We start from the raw sequence: 14,186 nt of genomic DNA, 5'->3' as shown, positions 1-14,186 counted from the left end.
AGTTTGTATAGCCAATCCCAAATGGTTGAGATAGTTTATGTTAAGTTGTAATGGTCATATATCTATGTTGTTGCTTGTAAGAACTGGACACCAGTCTAAGTTGTCCTGTCCAGTAAAAAAATCCAAAAGATACAGGATATTATATAATTTTGTCTCAAATATGGATAGGTAAGTGGGTGGTTAGGGCTGGTGAGTGGGGTTCAAGAGTCCCAGATGGTTCCAATGAAATTACATAAAGCACAAACAAGCAGGCTTATACAGCACAATGGAATGGAACTTTAGGGGTAGGGGAGGGTTGCAATGTGGTTATGGGCTACAGTACCAATCCATAGCTTCCCATTTACTTCTTTGACTTCACTAACTAGTTTCATCACTTCACCCTTTTGATCCTCAAGGACTTCCAAGATGTCTCCCTTCTCAGAGAAGAGGGAAATGACTGTGTACATCTCCATTCCCATCAATCTTGCCAAGAAGCTCATTTTTAGGGGCAACCGGAAGTATATGCTTCTCATCCATGGATGGTGTGAGAGGAACTCTTCCGCTGGTGTTCGACAGCAATCAATCGCAACCCAAAATTGTCCTTTATCGTTTAGCCGTACATTATCAGGAAACCCTGGTAAGTCAGCGACGATGTCCACAGATCCGATCCTCGGTCCTTCTAGCCAATATCTCATGAGTCTGAAACAAAGCATAATGAAGACATAGGTATTCAAGTATTTGTATGTGTGTGAGAGATTTCTTAACTCTTATATATACCTGCAATTGGTAGTCTCTGTGAAAAGGAGATAGGTTTGGTCCCTGGATAACTGTACTCCATTGGGAAATGCCAAACCATCAAGCACAACATGAGTTGTTCTGGTAGGGGGGTCATATCTTAAGAGTCTCCCAGTAGCTTCTCCTTCCAATAAAATGAAGAAGTGGTGCCTATAGTGAAGCAGATTAATCCAGCTAAAGTTAGACCCAAAAACAAGGAGACTTAAATGCAAGTCATAAAAGAAGGTTATAAATGCAGTTTAACACTTACAATCTGTTGTATCTCTTGCTAGTGTCTGTGAAGAAGATGGAACCATTCCTATGGATATCTAGATCATTGGCAAAGAGGATGGGCTTCTCTTCAACATGAGTTGCCAAAGGAGTAGCAATGCCTCCTTCTGGACCAACAACCAAAATTCCATGGTAGGCATCAGCAACATACAAATTTCCGGTCTCTCTATCGAATCTCAGGCCAAGAGGACGGCCACATTGGTACTCTAACTTTGATTGCTTCGATGCCTCCGTCGAATGGATTCCAGTAGCACAGAGATTTTCTGACCTTTACAGAGTTTCAATTGCAGGAATTAAGCATTAGTATTTTAAAAGAAGAAAAAAAAAGAGGGAAAAAAAATAACCTCGGTGATTTGAGTATAATGTTTTCTATTGATCACGTTTCACAAGGTTGAGCTGATCGTAGAGTACCATTGCACGTTTGTGATTGCTTACCAATTTGGTGTAACAAGTGCGAATGTCTCCCAGCCAACAGTGTCACCCATCCATCTCACAATGCGTCCATCTGCCAACCCTGTGTATGGTCCTCGACCGTTAAGATCGAACTCCAAGGACTCAGGACCATATACTTCGTTTACAAACTCCAACTTCCCCAACCCCAACCGGCTCCGGTTGTCTCTTGGCCAGTTCTTCATGACTTTACCATACGGTGCAATGTTGGTCGTCACAGGCCTAAAGTCATGACCCCCTAGGGGACCAATCTGAAAGGGATCCATCAAAATGAAGGCCATGGCTAGAGCCATGAGATAGAAGAGTGGGTGCTGGAAGAGCCCTTCATCTTTGATTAATGGCCTTCTTTTCTCCATGAGTGACTTTGGTTTTGGAAGATAAGTGAAATGAGGATTTTATGCGTTGAATGGTCTTCAATATATACATGCCTTGTTTGTGAGCTTTTAGTGGTTGGGGTATAGGTTAGCTTTAGTTTGTCCTTGTTTTTCACATTCTTTCTTTCTTTATCAAGGAAACCAACACAAAGCTACATTCCCTTTTGAGTTAATGTCTACATTATTGGTGATATCTGATACCATCATAAGGATATTTGAGGATGACATCTAAACCATGTGTGCAATCAAAAGAAGAAAGGGGGGGGGGGGGGGGGGGGGAAGAGGGTTTGTTTTGCGAAGTTACGTAGTACTTTGCGAGTTCAGTTCTTTTGTATGTACGCACGTACAAGTCAGGTGCTAACATTGGTTCCTTTCGCTTCCATGAACACCCCTCTTCACCCTTGAAATGGCAGTAACCATGTATGGTTATATCGAGCTTGTAGTCATACCAAAATTTTCCTTTTCCGTACAATAAAAGGTAGTCTTCATAATTACCCTTTGTGTCATATGATCCACATTAGTTGGTTGCAGCTCCATGTAACCATGCATGGTCACACAAACCAAAACACTTTATAAATGTTATAGAATCAGTACCAAGTTCTTGTGTTGAGGACACCCATATGGCTTATCATTTTAGAGGATTTTAGAGGCAATCTATTGGTTTCAAAGAATACCTTGATGATGCTTAAGAGGAGAACAACAACGAAAAATTTCATGGCAAAATAAATTATCTATCATCTATGATACATGATGACACTTATCCTCAACTAAAAGCAGAAAGAACTACCACAGATATAATTCCAGCGGTAAAATACATTAGCTAAGGGTCCAAAAGGAATTGTGTATGGTACATGAAAGCACTCATCCTCAACCTGGAAGCAAAAATAATTGCAACAAACTGGCGAAATTTTAGATAGCAGGTATAAGTCAGTGCATTGCTCTCTTCCATAATCTGTCTCGTGTGTCTACCATTTTACCACCAATGCATCTTGAAGAGGTCCGATTCTACCTTTATAGATTTCTCAAGATACATTCTTGCAACAATGTATGAACAGTTCCTTGATGTTGTTATCTAAATGTGTTTCTATCTCCATTGCTATCTCAGTATTCATCCAAGTAAGTATACAGCGTATCATCTTTCTTTGACTTGCGCCGACTGAGCAAGGCTTTGAGGAGACGTTTACTTTTGCTAGGGATTTGTTCATTCTCTTTTGGGCTGTCCCTCTCAGCTGGGAGACGTAGTGAAGCCGATTTCCTTGGTTCGGAAGGGTACTAAAAACAGAAAGGAGAAACATTTTCAATTCAGAATATAAACTTTCAGTCAATGCCCAAATAATGCAGTATCATCATAATCTGGAAGAAATGAAAACTATGAAATGTGGACATGCATTAGAACAAAAGCAACATGCTTCATTGGCATATTCAGCTCAGTTTTTATTGTTTTACTCTGCTTTTTGAACTAGCAGGAAGCACAAAGCATTCTTCTCTCGACCAACATTACCCGTTGTCTTGCATCATTAGAGGTTGGAGTAGTTGCCCGGCTTCGAGTTGGAGTAGTTGCCCGGCTTCGGGTAGGAGTAATTGGCCTAACTGAAAGAGATCCAGAACGTAAGAGTGGAAATGCAGACCGGAGAGGTGAAACTGTCCGCTTTTCTGATTTATAAATTAGCATTCATCAGCAAAACATTCCTAGCAAGGGACTTTCAGGCCTTTCTAGCTAAAGAAAAAAGGACTTCCAAACAAAAACATAAAATAACACATTCGCAAGGTTTGACACTGGGAAACATAGTTTCCTTGGGTGTGGTAAATAAAAAATGACCTTTAGAAATCTAAGATATAGACACTACACCTGTGAAGGAAAAGGTTCCAGATCGCATAGGAGCTCGTGGAGAAGGTGATGGAGAACGCCCTTTTCTGCACAGAGAATCTAGTATATTACACAATAATCTGGGTGAAATTAGGAATGGATCAGTGATCAAAGACTTGAGTTCATGAATTACAAGTGTAGCATTTACCTTGCCAACGGTGATGGGGTTTCTCGAATTGTTGCTCGAACAGCTTTAAAAAACAAAACACAATATAAAACAATCAAATTCCACAGAGATCTGTAAACAGCACAAAAGAAATGTCCAATAGAACCAGAATGCAATATAAAATACCACTCTTAAAATGATGCCTCTCATCTTCATTATCTAGGCTGCATCCTTGATATTTTGACGCGGCACAGCTAGAACCTCTCATCGTCTCACCAACTGAACAAAAGATGCAAAAAGAAACCAGGAAATTCACCCTTCTTTTTCTCAGTAATATGTTTAAAGAAACGAAGATTTTCTTCTTTATTCATGTCTTTCCCCCAACCCCCCCCCCCCCTTTTCTCTGAATGCAATTATTTAAACACTAGCAAAGAGAAGATGGAAGGGAAGAGAATATTTGCCTGGTAAGATGTACCGCTTATGATACTTGGGTGTTGGGATGACCAGTGATTGTTGGGATAGTCCTTCATTATCAATATATGTTTGGCATGTCCGTAGTCTCTAAGATGCCCAGGAAAAAAGGGGTAAGAAAGATTTCCAAAAGGAAGAAAAGAATATTTCAGTACTTGGTGCCATTGCCATTGTATTTGTTCAACAACGTGATAATGAGTAACCAATTTGGTCGATCACTGTAAGCTCTCTAATGTGCAATCTTCTATAAATGATGAAAGATAAATGTGGTGGAGAATTCTCTTGATAACCTACAAAACTTTCTGAACTATCAATTCATGGTCTTACTAGAGAGAGATTCAAGTTGAAATTTCAATTAAAAAAAGTGTATGCACTGGGAATTAAATTACAGGCAGGACAGTAATGTCTATCCTCCCATCTTTTGATCATTTGGTAAATCATCTGCATTCCATCAAATTATATTACAAGACATACACACAATATACAAGTTCTGTACGAATATCTCCTGCATATCTTTGCTAGGTTAACCGCTTTACTTATGCAACACCCAACTCAGTTCCATGTTCCTGACTTGATCAATTGTAGTTTCAACCCTAAAATTTAAAACCCCAAAAGAAGAAATCATTATTTTGCATATAAGAGAGGCTGAAACTTACCATATGAATCATATAAGCCCTTTTGGGCTGCCAACTATCTGCTACTTGCTATTTTTTTTCTCCCCCTGATTCTAGCATTGACATATAAGAATGCCTTCACAGTGGTGGACTTCTGTAATCAACTCATGACACAGCTAACCAAAGTAAACACTGTGGCAGGCAAACGTTGATAGGACCAACAGAATTGATCTAATCTATGGTGCAAGGGGAAGAGTGGTATGCGCATACTTCACAGTATATGAGAGAGAGAGGTGTATAATGTGCAAGGTGAAGGTCGGATTCGATCCCAGGTCCTAGCAACTACAGTCCTAAGACATTACTGAGACAGCTGGCACCTTCAATATTCCAATAAATTAGCTCTCTTATAGAAAGGTTTGTGTTCATTTCTAAAGCTATAGGAAAGCTAAGCTTTGGGAAAGACCAACACCTCACAATTAAAAGGTCATGAGTTCAACTCTACTTGTAGCCTACCTATCCAAAGAAAAGCTCTGGTTTGGGAGAACAAAACCATTTCAATGCATCTCTCCCAGTCACTTCTAGAGGAACTAAAGATTTTCGTTCTTCATTTTCTTAGTTGAGATCAAAGTTCAACAATATCAGAAGATTTCGTGCTTTACTCTCAATGGACATTTACCTTGAAAAGCTTTATCACAAATTTTGCACTGCTGGATTTTTGTCATTTTAAGAGATATCCTTCTTCAGTTAGTGGATACAGAAAGTTTCTAGCTCGAAAAGAGTGATAAGATATAGTCCAACTGCAAATATTTCATTTTTAATATCTTAATAGTTCTTTCAGCATAGCTTCTCCAAAACAAAAATCCAAGACACAGTTTATACACAGTTGTATAAACAGATAAAGAAGAAAATCCGAACTAGTAAGTACCTGTTCAATGCAAGAGACCCGAAGCTCAGTTCCCAAAACTTCATCAACTTTTTCATCCAAGAGACCATTAACCTTAAATGTCACAGAACCCAAATGGTCTACCGTATTAACGAGAGCTTTAATAGCATAATCTTTCAAGGTGTCCACCACCCTACAAGCATCAGAAAATGAGAAATCAATAAATAAGAGAAACAAAACTTTCATCCTCAAACTGCACAGAAGAATTTGATAAGAGCAAGTAAATCAGAGAAAACTTACATCTGTTTCTGGTCATCATTCGTATAGGACAATTCAAAGTATTCTGCTGCAGAATACAACTGTCCCCTTAGATTCTTCAAATCCTGGAAATTCAAAAGAAAAAAGAAGTTGCGGAAAAGGGGGGGTGGGGGGTGTGAGAAACTAATTCAAGTAATACAGAACACCATCACATAAGTCCTAGAATTCAACCAAACATTCATGCCCTGGAGAAGCAAAATTAAACAGAGACCATGTACGACTGAACTGAAGACATTAATGACGCACCAAAACTCCATTACCAATACTACAATGTAATTTACATGTTACTAATCTGGGATTACTATCTTCTCATGCTCATCCCAGGGATAAAAATTAATCTCAATAGGTTTCAATTAAACCACAGAGAACCAATTGCAGTCGGAAACCAAAACACCCAGGAGAGAAAACACGAAAAGGTTGGATGTACCTTGAGACTGTCAGAGAATACCAAGCTGTGTTGCATAGACAGCTCATCGTAAGTAGAAGCTTCTTGTGGAGCAGAGACTGGAGAAGATGATGGCATATTCTTCCACGATGGGGGGAAATGAACTGTGCAGCCTGCAACAAGAAACAAAACCCGTTTCGCGTTCAAAACCAATTCTCCTTTGCTACCCAGCAACTAAATCATTAATTGGATGCACATCTCCGTTCCTCCCTTGCAACTAAAATCCGAATATCCTATTCCACATTCGAAGCAATCAAAGAAACCCACAAAAGGACGAGCAGAAGCAGAACAATGATTTTGAGTTGGGTAGGCTCCATTTTGAAACCATTCCAATGAGCCCACTAACGAGAAGGTGAAGAAATTAAAGAGGAAGAAGGGGTAATTAGAAAGGGAGGGAACAGGGAAGGAAGACTAACCGGATTTTCCTCCTCCAACGGCTGCGACCCAAAACCTGCTGCCATTCAAATCATTTCTTCTTAAAAGATGAAAACCCCAGCAGAGTAGAGAATAAAGCTTTCCATTGAGTGGAGAAGACTTGACCGATTAATTTTCTGACCAAAGTATTGCAAGGATTAAGGACAACGAAAAGACGGATAAAGAGAGAAAAGGTGTAATAAATAATATTTTCTTGTTCTTCTTCTCTGTCTCGGCTTCTCTAGTAACTGGTCAAGAGTGCGTGAGAGGTATTGAAGGATAAGAAGTTAAATCCAACTTAAAGAAGTGTCACTGGTCATTAATAAGTGCTGAAGGAGAGGAGGAGGAGAAGAAGGGACGAGACCCTTTTTACGGATTTACCCTCCAAAATCCACATGAACAAGAGCCAAGAGGAACGTCGGTAGCCAGGGCCCAGGGTCAGTCAGGTGGTGCAGGAGCACTAGTGACACTACCAGCCCTCTTGAGTCCCTGGACTAGGGGTGTCAACCGGTCGGGCTGGTTCGGTTTCAGTCGGGCTTAATCGGGCTTGAAGACTTTCAAAGGCTAAACCGTGTCCGCCCATTTAACTAATCGGGCTTAGTTATTGAGGGCATGGTACACTTTATATTCGGTCGGTAGGTCTCGGGTTATAATCGGGCCACCTTAATCGGGCTTTAGTCGGGCCTTAACCAGGCTACGGACATGTTTAATGTTAAACGGGCTTTAACCGGTTTTTAAACGGGCCCTCTTTAAAATGTGCTATTATATTCCGGCCCACTCATGCAAGCCAAAAAAAATGACAATAAATCAATAAATGACACCAAATATAACCATTATTTAAAATGTGAACATGTCTTTACTTTTTAGTTTTTATTCTTTAATTTGGGGGGTAAAATAGGTATCCTACAATCATTAAAGGGTCGGGCCAAGTCGGTGCACAATAGGCCAGTCTCGGTCCGGCGTTATTCGGTCGGTCTCGGTCGGGTGCCCGACGGTTCAAGTAGCAAAACCGAGACCGACCATTTATAAATGGGTCAGGCTCAAGCCCGACACATTTAATAAACGGTTCGGGCCGGGCCGGTCTATAAACGGTCGATCCCAATCGATTTAGCCGGTTCGGGCCACGAATTGACACCCCTACCCTGGACTGCAGAGTTGGAGAACCCTTTCCCCAGCTGTTTAGCAGCAGAACCAAAGGACCTAGTAAAGGGGCAGACCCCACTCCACACCTTCTATCCTACGCCACCACTATCATTAGTTTGATCTCTCGCTCTCTAATTAAAAAAAAGAAAAAAAAGGAAAATTATGATTGATGTTGTGTTGGTCTACCAATTTGCACATAGGTGGGAAAATAAAGGTTGCTTTAAGATTATAATGGTGGCTCTTGGGTGGAGGAGGAGATAGGAAGATATTGAAGGAGAGATAGCAGTTAGCTTTTAAGGATGAATTCTAACAAATACTTAACAATTAAATTTCAATTTCCCAAACCCTATGGTTGGAATGGTCTAGTGATTGTGTGTAGAAGCAGTTTGGCACTCTGGCCTGTGAACGAGTTGAGGTTCCTTGTTTGGTAGGGGATTCATTTCTACATTTTAAGCATTCTGACCTTTCATCCTAGAGTCCCAACAACCAATTCTACCTTTATTCTTTAGAGCTGGGCCATGGCCTCACGGCCTCATGGCCTCATGGCTAGCTTGCCCTCCAAACCAAAGTTCAAACTTTCAAATCCAGACAGACACTAGAGAGAAAGGGACCCACCCATCCTCTTCCAAAAGCATACTTCTTCACAAACACTTTACAGAACCTAGGGGAGCGGTGGTTCTTACTTTATTGAGCTTATAATGCAACAAACAGAGACCTCTCTCTCTCTCTCTCTCTCTCTCTCTCTCTGTTCCTCTTCCTCATCTTTTTTCCTTTTTGAAGAAGACAAGGAAATGAATTCAGTCAATTCACCCTCCCACTGTAAGTAAATAAGGGAAGAGAGGAGACAAGTCCCCTCCACCACACAGAGGACCCAAGATGATCATCGGGTATGTAATTACTAATACTACAAACGAAACTTATGAACCCTTCTCACAATCATTAATGCCATCAACCACTAGCATTTAGTTCATAGTGCTGGCCATGAACGCTTGAGACTCTCTTTCAATCATGGTTGTTGTTCATGAAGGTGGAATAGTTATGAACACTAATGAGTTTAACAATGGAGAGTGCAGACACCTTTTGAAATAGAAGGTATCTTCTCATTGATTACCCTTAAATGGAAGAAGAGAAGGTTCGGAGAGGAAGACTTCCTGGTTGTTGGCAGTGCCATATCACCGATATGTAATGATTTTTAATGGTTTATTACTCTTAATTAAGTAGCTCTTAATCCTAAGGATGTAGCGGAGTTGGCCAGAGACATTTGCTTTTGCTTCAAGAGGTGTTTAGTATTCTTCACGGCTTTTGGTAAAAGTTGAGTGATTCTCATTCAGCCTCGATATGACCTAGTCCTTGCGATTGTGGGGTCAAAAAAATTTGGCTGCTACCCCTTATTGGCAAAGAAATTGAATAATTCAATTCCCCCAGGTTTACAAATACCCTGCTAAATTATAATATTTTCCGAAGTACCTTTTTAGATGCTATTTCTTTTGGTGCCACAGGAAGTAGTAACTACTTGGCTACAAAAGTCATTGTCCGGTTTGAAGCAGTCTCCTCAGGGATGGTTTGATAAATTTACTGATGTGGTTCTTGAATTTGGACTATCCAAATGTGAAAGTGAACGCTCAGTTTTCTACAGGCGATATGGTGTGGGAAGGACATTTCTTGTTGTTTATGCTGACGATATTCTTATCATGGCAGATGATGTTGAGAGTATCTAGTGTTTGGTTCATATGCAACAAAAGTTTCAAACTAAGGATTTAGGAAGATTAAAATACTTTTTAGGCATTGAAGTTGCTCAGTCAAGGAAAGGTTTTTTTCTTTCTCAAAGGAAAGTATACAACTCGAGCAATAGCTGAATTTCGTTCTGTAGATTTGTATGAGCTCTTGGGACTAGTCAGAGTAAAGGCCTGGATATCTTTCATTAATTTAAAAAAAAAAAAAAAAAAAAAAAAAAATCTATGTTCAAGTGCTCACATAACCTCTACAGCAGCAAAACAATGCCTAAATGAAATGACGAAAATGCCCTTATATATTGTATCGATATCAAATTCTGGCCATACTGATTTGATCGGCCGATACGACCGATGTACCTTGATTATGATAATATAAGAAGATCATGTCTCTTTGCTTTTGTTTCTTGTTTCGTTTAGGATAATCAAGACCTTTTTTCCAAGTAAAGAGTAGTTTAATTTAAAGATCAATCAGTGCCGTAACTGGTGGATAGTGGGTCCCACTAGTAGGGGCAGAGGACCACGCTGGGGACGGGGGATGGTATGATAGCGGGATCCTCGCCGGGAGAAAGAAAGAAAGAGAAAAGGGTGATTCTGAATTCTGATTGTCGGGTTTTTCCATTTTTTTATTTTTTATTTTTTATTTTCTGTTTCTCCACCTCTTAACTCTTCTTCCTGGTGGAAAGAGATTCGATTAAATTTATCTCATGGGAGCTGGTGCTGGCAGGGATTCCACCTTGTATAGCTTCAAAAGTTTGCTTTGGAATTAAGCCATTAATCATTGCTAACATGCTATTAAATACCAAATATTGTAACTGGAGAGACTATATATTTGATATGTAATTCTGAGCTTAAACATTGCCACGAGTAGGGGTGTCAATCGACTCAATCCTACGGTTTGATCCAGTTTTGATCAGCTGGTTGAATTGGTTTTGGTGTGAGAATGAAAAGATTCAGTTTTAATCCGATTTGTATTCATTATAGTTCGATTTACTCTTATTAGTTTTTTATCGGTCTGATATTGGGTTCGGTTATCATGTATATATATATATATATAATTATGGGGATTTTTTTTCAATGATTTTCAAGTTGGTGTTGATTTCTTATTAGTTTGGGTTCAGTTTGGTTTTGATCTCTCATATTCAGTCAGTTTCGGTGTAGTCCAGTTTTCTAGCCGATTTCACAATACTCCAATTCAAAACCGAACCAATAAAAAATCAATATGGATTTTCAATTAGCTTAGTCCAATTTCACTAGTTCTCACTAGGGTTTGACACCCCTAGTCATGAGTCTTCATGGAAGAAAAATTTATTGTCACAAGAATATGTTATTTTTTAGAATCTCAATTCTATCAGGTGGACATATGTGTCTAGTTTGACCATTGGATATATATGATATGGTCTAGATTAACCACTTTTCAAATCTTGGTGTCTAATTTAATATATTATCTTCTTTTATATTGTCACAAATATTGTTTATGCCCTAATATAATTCTTGACATTACTGTGCACTCTTTTCAAGTGAGAATAAACGATTTAAACTAAAAAAACATAAAATTGGATGATTCAAATTTGTCTTGTGATTTTTGGGAACATCACAATACGTTGTTGCATTGATAACTTCAATGAACTTGGGATTTTGAGTTTGACAAAAGAGGTAAGACAGACCATGATTTTTGGTCAAGTGGGCCAAGCTAATCAGCCAATGCTGGGCACCGGATCGCTTGAACCCACCCAAACTGAACTTTTGGGCCTCAGATACATAATCATGGATTGACCCAACCACTTGAAGCCTAGATGGACTGGGCCAAATGTTTGACGCTGGCAATGTGATGGCCTATCCAATATTCGGAAAATGTGTCAAGAATGTGGGCTGGGCCGACCTTTGGTAGGAAGAAAAGCCCCATCATTTCATGAAAGAGGCCATTTTCCTTGCTAAGCCTCAAACGACCTAAGGAAATGTCCTAAAGAGTTTAGACTCATTTGGACCTTGTTTCTCTCAACCCGTAGTGAAGAGAAAATCTCTTCATTCATAGGATATGACCTTCTAATTGGACTGAAGAAGAGTATTTTGAAATCAAATCACCATTCTCTTTTCACACACTACATGTGGTATGAGTTTTTCTATTACTACATGTAATTAAGGGTGTCAATTTAGAATTAAAATTGAAATTGAAATCAACCCGAATTAAACCTAAAAATTTAATTCGTTTTGGTTTTGAAAAGTGAAATTTTATTTGATTCGGTTCAGTTGTAGACCAAAATCATTTGTTTGAATAATATCAAGTGGGTATAACCATCCAAACCAAACCAAACCAAATCTAAACCATACTAAACCCTACAATCCTGTGTCTTTGTTGGGTTGTATGAAATTATCTACTAAGGATTTCTTTGTTTGGTCATACAAAAAGGGTTGAAAGATATCGAACTTGACATCATGAGATTGTATCTTCATGAAACCCTACAAGTCTGTCATGTGATCATCTGCATTGAGAATTGATTTCCGGAAAGTTTATTTACAACATGTATTTAAATAGCTTTGCCCATGGTTAACAAATTTACTACTAAAAAAAAACGAAAAAAAATGTCTAATTGTATATACAAACAAGATCCACAAATTACACAAACCAAACACTAACAAGATCCAAGCCAATCTACAAATTTTTTTTGCTTATTCATTGCAAATATTCAGGCCTCTTCCTTCCAATTGTGGTCAGGCCTATATTGGACTCATTTGAGACATCCAAGCAAGTTCCTCAACCTGCTTTTAGTGATGTCAGTTTCTAGTTTTGGATGATCAAAAGTTTTGAATCATCCATTTTGCATGACAAAGCTGATGGTGTTCTACTTGTGCTCTGTTGCCTGGAACTTTCATCATATTTAAAATGTTTTTCTGTTGAGTAAGAGCCAATCATTTGGTCACTTTGAATGTTCTATTGGCAAACATCTTGTCTTCTACATGAACTACTTACAACTTGTTTTTGGTGGTTTTACCAATGTTTCTACTGCTATAACCTACATTTATATCACTGATATTTTTGTGAGGTATTGGTCTTTGCCAACTGAGCTAATCCCTTGCGGTACATTTAAGTGATTAGATTCTCATAAACATGAATTCACGGTGTTGTGGTGCTCCATGATCACAGAACAATTTTCTTTCAAATGGTAATGTAGCCTTGATCTTGTATCTGATTCTTTGTTGCTTATTCGAACTTTACTTTGCAGGTGGTTGCAGGAATGACTGGTAAGAAATAGTAGTGTGCAGCACGGATGTAGTTTGCAATTTATCTTTTGCATTGATCATCTGTTGAATAAGTCATTTTGCAAACTCTTCATTCTAGAACAAAGCTAGATAGATTGGATCATATTCCATTTCATTGCATGTGTAGCATTTGAATTGCTGCAGAACACAAACATTTTTTTCATTTTTTTGTTCTCGTAATGTAATCTTTCTTCAATGGTTAATGCAAAGGTAGAATTTTTGGCATGGGTTTTCTCGTACCTACAGTTAGAATTCCCTCACCATAGGCATCTAAACCCGTTGATTGAACCCCGGAGGATATTTACGATAGAATATAGTAATTAATGATAAATCATCCAATCGTAGGTCACATCACTAATGGAGAAGGAATTCTTCTTGCTCAATGGGTGAAGAAAAACTTTTGCATTTTTAAGTAGGGCAGGAGTAGTGGAGATAATTAGGGAGAAGATTGGGTATGCTACTTAATTGCTTTCGGTAAGCTAGAAGTATGTACCAATCATAGGGCATTAGGGCTGGATAGTGGAAGGCAAAGGGGTACTTTTAAAAATGAGAGTGTAGAGAGCATGACAAATGTTGGGCACCCTCGCAACATGCCTAACCTTTCCCCAAAAGTAGTGGATTTCAATTGATAACTATTTTCCTTCATATCATGATTGCAGTAGTTGTTAGACTGTTTAGCATATGTTAGAACCTCTCTCTCTCTCTCTCTCTCTCTCTCCAACAAATTGATATATATGCCCCTAATTGTGGAAAGAGTGAGCTAGACAATCTCTTCTAGAGGTGTAAGTTTGGTCCTGGAAATCTAAGATTAGGCAAGGTTTGGATTGGGATTTTCATGCCCACAGGGCAGGCTTGAGCAACCCTAATTTTATATAATATTTGTGAATTATTACATATTATGTTTAAAGTTTTAAACCTTTATAATTTATTATAAGAATGATTGAAGTGTATAAAAAGACAAATGACAAAATAAAGGGCCATTAAGGTTCAATGAGGGCCATCTTGGTCCTAACAAATATCAAGGTCAATCAAGCCAAATGGGCCCAGCCCGACCTGATTAGGGTCA

At 38.8% G+C, this 14,186-nt stretch overlaps 2 protein-coding genes across 2 annotated transcripts; both read right to left on the bottom strand.

Moving 5' to 3' along the window:
- Window positions 1-214: 214 nt before the first annotated feature.
- On the bottom strand, window positions 215-1,897 carry LOC122082408 (protein STRICTOSIDINE SYNTHASE-LIKE 13). Its single transcript, XM_042649946.1, has 4 exons — window positions 1,480-1,897; window positions 1,025-1,312; window positions 757-924; window positions 215-678 (listed from the first exon to the last, which is right to left on the bottom strand). Exons 1-4 carry the CDS (start codon window positions 1,848-1,850, stop codon window positions 279-281), a joined length of 1,227 nt encoding a protein of 408 aa, XP_042505880.1. The 5' UTR covers window positions 1,851-1,897; the 3' UTR covers window positions 215-278.
- A 681-nt stretch (window positions 1,898-2,578) lies between these two features.
- Window positions 2,579-7,442, bottom strand: LOC122081099 (protein ABIL3-like). The gene is made up of 10 exons (XM_042648072.1): window positions 6,989-7,442; window positions 6,555-6,685; window positions 6,110-6,192; window positions 5,852-6,002; window positions 4,303-4,402; window positions 4,028-4,120; window positions 3,884-3,926; window positions 3,718-3,782; window positions 3,370-3,521; window positions 2,579-3,140 (listed from the first exon to the last, which is right to left on the bottom strand). The coding sequence occupies exons 2-10, from the start codon at window positions 6,648-6,650 to the stop codon at window positions 2,970-2,972; spliced, it is 954 nt and encodes a 317-aa protein (XP_042504006.1). The 5' UTR covers window positions 6,651-6,685; window positions 6,989-7,442; the 3' UTR covers window positions 2,579-2,969.
- Window positions 7,443-14,186: the final 6,744 nt, after the last annotated feature.

The sequence above is a fragment of the Macadamia integrifolia genome, chromosome 6, assembly GCF_013358625.1.
Source record: "Macadamia integrifolia cultivar HAES 741 chromosome 6, SCU_Mint_v3, whole genome shotgun sequence".
Taxonomy (NCBI): Eukaryota; Viridiplantae; Streptophyta; class Magnoliopsida; order Proteales; family Proteaceae; genus Macadamia; species Macadamia integrifolia.
The sequence above is the reverse complement of the archived record's forward strand: the minus strand, read 5'-3'. Positions and strand labels throughout refer to the sequence as shown.

Bases quoted from the DNA above. Each gene is read 5' to 3' on its own strand.
- LOC122082408 (XM_042649946.1), bottom strand. From the start codon at position 1,850: ATGGAGAAAAGAAGGCCATTAATCAAAGATGAAGGGCTCTTCCAGCAC. The intron at 1,313-1,479 runs GTAAGCAATCAC...AACTCTGTAAAG, and splicing joins GCACTTGTTACACCAAATTG to GTCAGAAAATCTCTGTGCTA. The intron at 679-756 runs GTATATATAAGA...GCTTTGTTTCAG, and splicing joins ACAGAGACTACCAATTGCAG to ACTCATGAGATATTGGCTAG.
- LOC122081099 (XM_042648072.1), bottom strand. From the start codon at position 6,650: ATGCCATCATCTTCTCCAGTCTCTGCTCCACAAGAAGCTTCTACTTAC. The intron at 4,403-5,851 runs GTACTTACTAGT...TGGGCATCTTAG, and splicing joins GGGTCTCTTGCATTGAACAG to AGACTACGGACATGCCAAAC. The intron at 3,141-3,369 runs GTAATGTTGGTC...TTCTGTTTTTAG, and splicing joins CTAATGATGCAAGACAACGG to TACCCTTCCGAACCAAGGAA.